This window comes from Octopus bimaculoides, chromosome 4 (assembly GCF_001194135.2).
Source record: "Octopus bimaculoides isolate UCB-OBI-ISO-001 chromosome 4, ASM119413v2, whole genome shotgun sequence".
NCBI lineage: Eukaryota > Metazoa > Mollusca > Cephalopoda > Octopoda > Octopodidae > Octopus > Octopus bimaculoides.
Genome location: NC_068984.1, coordinates 44,635,400 through 44,640,107, shown reverse-complemented (window position 1 = coordinate 44,640,107; position 4,708 = coordinate 44,635,400). Strand labels below are relative to the sequence as shown.

At 38.0% G+C, this 4,708-nt stretch overlaps 1 protein-coding gene across 1 annotated transcript in view; it reads right to left on the bottom strand.

Annotated features, from left to right (window-relative positions):
• Positions 1 to 4,708, bottom strand: part of LOC106884506 (two pore channel protein 2) — a 48,401-nt gene that overhangs the window by 33,138 nt on the left and 10,555 nt on the right. Inside the window, exons 5-7 of the mRNA XM_014935926.2 lie at positions 2,776 to 2,904; positions 2,250 to 2,369; positions 1,203 to 1,321 (exon numbers count right to left, since the gene is read on the bottom strand). Of these exons, the coding sequence (XP_014791412.1) occupies positions 1,203 to 1,321; positions 2,250 to 2,369; positions 2,776 to 2,904 (368 nt within the window). The remainder of the gene's footprint in view (positions 1 to 1,202; positions 1,322 to 2,249; positions 2,370 to 2,775; positions 2,905 to 4,708) is intronic.

The window sequence follows — 4,708 nt, the reverse complement described above, 5'->3', positions numbered from 1 at the left end:
CGTAAAACATTAATGAAAAATGTGGCCCCCGTTTTAAAATAGATCCAGCTCATGTGTCCAGACATGGTGTTGGTAGGATGCCCGCACCACTTTGACGACAGGCTGCAGTATCGAATAATCAGTGACATCAGTTCCTTGTATCGATACTGTTCATGGTAGAGTGAGATGTTGGTATGAGTCAGCTCAATCGTCATTCAGTGGCTGGAGAAGCGGCTATAGTCGTTTTTTACATGGGTGTGACCAAATTCAATGGTGTTACGTTACAATTTATGTTGAATGATGATCAATGTGTGGGCTGTATTTTATACGAGCAGTAGAGATTAAATAATACCCTGCCCTGATAGTCTTCCAGTATAGGGAGGTAAAAAAAAGTAAATAAAAATACAAGGGAAATAACTTACGTCTTACTAGTATCATCCGTACTACTCTGTTTATATATAAATCTCACACGTGATTGAAGTTAACAGTTTATAAATAAATCACACACGTGATTGAATATCATAGTTTCTTATGAGAGATCGAAAATGCCTCGTGGAAGACCGGCTGCACAACTTATTGTTCCTCAAAACGAAATCCTCACTCGTCAATTAAAAACGAAAGAAACTATGGTATTCAATCATGTGTGTGATTTATATTATAAACAGTTAGTACGAATGATACTAGTAAGACGTAAGTTATTTCCCTTGTATTTGTATTTACTTTTTTTACCTCCCTATACTGGAAGATTACCCCCTACCCTTGTTTGTGAGGGACAAGTAGGCCAAGGATGATATAACTGGATTATCAGCGGCCAGTAGCTTGAAGTTCATTAACAGAGCGTTCTTCTGGTACCAATAATGATATAGGCTATGGTAAAGGTAGTTAACCAAGATGTTATGCAGTGAGATGGAACAGGTGAACTAACAGTTGCGAATAGAACATTTTAACAAATCAACCATGTCTGCAGCAATTTCTGCATAAAGAAATTGTGAATAATACATTTTTTTTCAATTAATCACTTTCTAAAATATTACGTCAGGTTTTTAAAAATCTGCGGCACCTCTATACAGCCCATACGGTGCACTGTTTTAGAGTCACTGCTTTCTTGTTTCTATCAGTTTACCACCCCTTCTCTATTCCTATAATGCAGTCCTTTGTGTGATAACACTAATCAGTAGTATCTTATAAAGAAATATGGAAATACCAAGAAGTAGTTCACATACCTGTGAGCGTAAAGTTTCAGCGCTAAAAGACTGAAGAGACAGAGTGTAAGGGTGAAGAGAATAAAGATGTTGAACACCTCAGGTAAGGCTCGGCGTATGTTCCGAAATGCTTGACGCATCTAGAATAGCAGGAAAAAGAAAAGCGAGTAGAATATACAGATCTTAAACACGTTATTCAAAGCTTCAAAATCCATATATATATACATGTATAGATAAACGTATATACACAGAATTGACAAGGTGTTGGAATGCCAACCGAAGAGTCAGTGGTTCTTATTGATTGTAGTTTAGTCTTAGATGAACCCTGAGAACGGGCAGACCTCTGGTCGAAGGAATTATAACAATGACCATTCTGTCGTTATTTCAGGACTACATCATCTAATTTAGAACAATGCTATCCACTGTCTCAATTTTATGAAATTATGGCATTATTTGAAAGAAACTTGACTTATTTCTTGCAGATAGAACAACTACTTTTCACTGGCTCTTCACTGATCCGGTTTCCAGTTCAACTTTGTGGCCAAAAAACAATAAACAGTCCTCAATTAGTCTGGTTCGTACATCTAAAGCTAGATGGACGAAAACCTCATCGCTATATATAATGACTGTACAGTATTACTGGGCACTATTTCCTTGTCGTACAATCTTCATTTCAAATAGTAAATTAGCTTAAATGTAGACGATGCAATGCTAACTTAACTTGCTCCAGAAACATCACAGATTTCGTTTCCAGTAATCCTCTTGTGACCCCGTTGATTTACAAGATACACCATTTGATACCATAAATAGAGTAGAACTTACCAAATATCAATAAATGTTCTACAAAGCCTTTACGTGGTCACTCGACTTGTTAGAAATAGCAGCCAAATCTTCCTAAAATCATACCCTCCCATCTAAGAAAAGTACAATGTGATTCTAGATTCCCCACAAATACGAAGACGAGATGGTTATGGATGGAATGTCGTTGATCATAGGTTTTGCTCAATCAGAGATGACTTGTTCAGCTGAACATGAACATTTAAGTAGTTTTATATGTTTTTGTCTTACCTGTCTACCTTCTGGGAAATTAACGATTAGAAACGGCCGAAAGGCTCGAGACCACCGTACTGCTCCAATTGGTGCGAAAGTAATCCACATGCTGTAGATGAACATGTCAACAATAGTAAGCTGGAAATACAAAGAAAGTGGCAGGTTCCGGTTGTTTAGAACTGGAGGAACAATATATACAAAGGTTGGTGGAAATACAGGTCTAATATTTGATTTCGTTCATTCTGCGAGGATGAAAAGCAAAACATCTCATACGTTGAAATGAACTCGCAACAATAAAGTAACTAAAAGAGAACATCAAGCACGACCCGACTCACGACCTACTCTGTACCAAACTCACCACACCTATAACCCGCGGGACTAGCTGAATGGCACGCGTAACGAAAAATTACCTTGAATTATTCTAGTAGTCAGGCCTGTCTGATTAATGAACGAGATCTCATGCGGTCCGCTTCTCATAAACGGTTTTCCTGTTCGATTTAAGCTAAGAGAGTAGTATTAAATATAAATGGTTCACTGAACTTACCACCAATATTACAATGAGGACTATGTGCTTTGTATCTCTCCAGAATTTCTCCATTTCATCAAAATATGCTGTGTGGATGATTCGAATGAGAAATATAACAAGACAGAACAACTCTAGTAGACTTGTAGCCTGCAATAGACGGAAATTACATTAGAAGAGAAACGTGCAAAGGCATGCTGGAGGATTCCCCGACAGCTTTGACAACATTTAGATATATTAACTCAGGGGTTTTCAAACTGTGGTCCGCAAGGGCAAGACAGGGGGTCCGTAAGGGTAGCAAATACTTTTTATGGGCAATTTGATTTTATATATTTTTTTTAATCGAAATCTTTTAATTGACAATAAACCTATTTGTTAAATACTGTTAAATAAATAAATGTAAAAATATGTTATTTTAAGTAAATATTTATGTATAAATTTCATAAGCGTTTATAAGGAGGTCCCTAAGATAAAGCCTGAAATATAAAGGGGTCCGCAAGTCAAAAAGTTTGAAAACCCCTGTATTAACTGACAAAATGAACACACACACGCGTGCGCTAAAACAAACCAGAATAGACAGACACCATCTGAAAGAAAGCATCTACAAGTTATGGGTGCTGTTTTTTTTTTTTCTCCAACTAAAAAATAAAAAGTGATCACCCAACCAGCTAGAAGTAGCAGCCAAATCTCACGCGCACACGTGCGTATATGTGTGTAGATGCAAATTTTGTGTATACGTCATTACAAGCACTTTCGGAGTGTGCGATAGAATTTTTCACTCTGTATGCTGTGTGAGAGTTTGTGCATATTTTCTTCAGTTACAATGAATATCTATAGGTGCAGGCGTGGATGTGTGATAAGAAGCTTGCTTCCCAACCACATGGTTCGGGGTTCAGTCCCACTGCGTGGCACCTATGGTTATGTTTTCTGCTATAGCCTCGAGCCGCCCAAAAACTTGTGGGAAGATTTGCTAGGCGGAAACTGAAAGAGGCCCGTCGTGTACATATCCATCCTTCCACCTACCTACCTACCTACCTACCTACCTACCTAGATAGATAGATAGATAGATAGATAGATAGATAGATGTGTGTCCACACCACTTGACAACCGATGCTAGTGTGTTTACGTCCCCGTAACTTAGCAGTTCGGCAAAAAGTCACCGATAAAATAAGTACCAGGCTTTGAAAAATGTCAGTCGATACATTCGACTTAAAATTCTTCATGCCCCAGCATGGCCGCAGTATAAAGACAAACAAGATAAATCAAAATATCTACCTACCTACCTAAGTCAACCTTCTCCACCCCCACCCCCACCATCATTGTCTATCATCTGCATCAACATAACAGCCATCGATCCAAAACCAATACAACTACCGCCATTACAAACCCCAACATCTCCTTAATGACCAACAACAGCACCAACAGTATAAATAAGGTAAGTAATTTTGTCTATAATTAAAGACAATCGTATAGGATAATATGGTACCCCAGTGTATTTTTAAAAGGGAATGAAGTGTTTTTGATTTTAGGTTAATGAGGATTGACCTGAGATGAAACACCAATAGCAATACTATTAACAAGAATAATATAACCTTCGTCAACACCAGCAATACCCACCGCCAATAACAAAACCAATAAAATCAACACTATCACCACGACTATCAACCCACTAACTTTTGATTAACCAGCTGCTAAGAACAATAATGGTATTTGCAGGATACCAATTTCTGTGGCTTCATATGTTGTACGTCAACACTACGTTTTCCTTGAGGGGGGGGGGGAGCATTTTTAGAACTCAAGTCAGATGTGGAAGGGGCGAAATGCCCATGAATCAGTAACTCTTCAGCTAACTGTTATTATTCAGTACTTCCTTCCATCTCAATTCTGTTCTTACATCAATAGGAATAAGACAATTTTGGGCTCTCACAAAACAGTTCTTTACCGGTACTATATA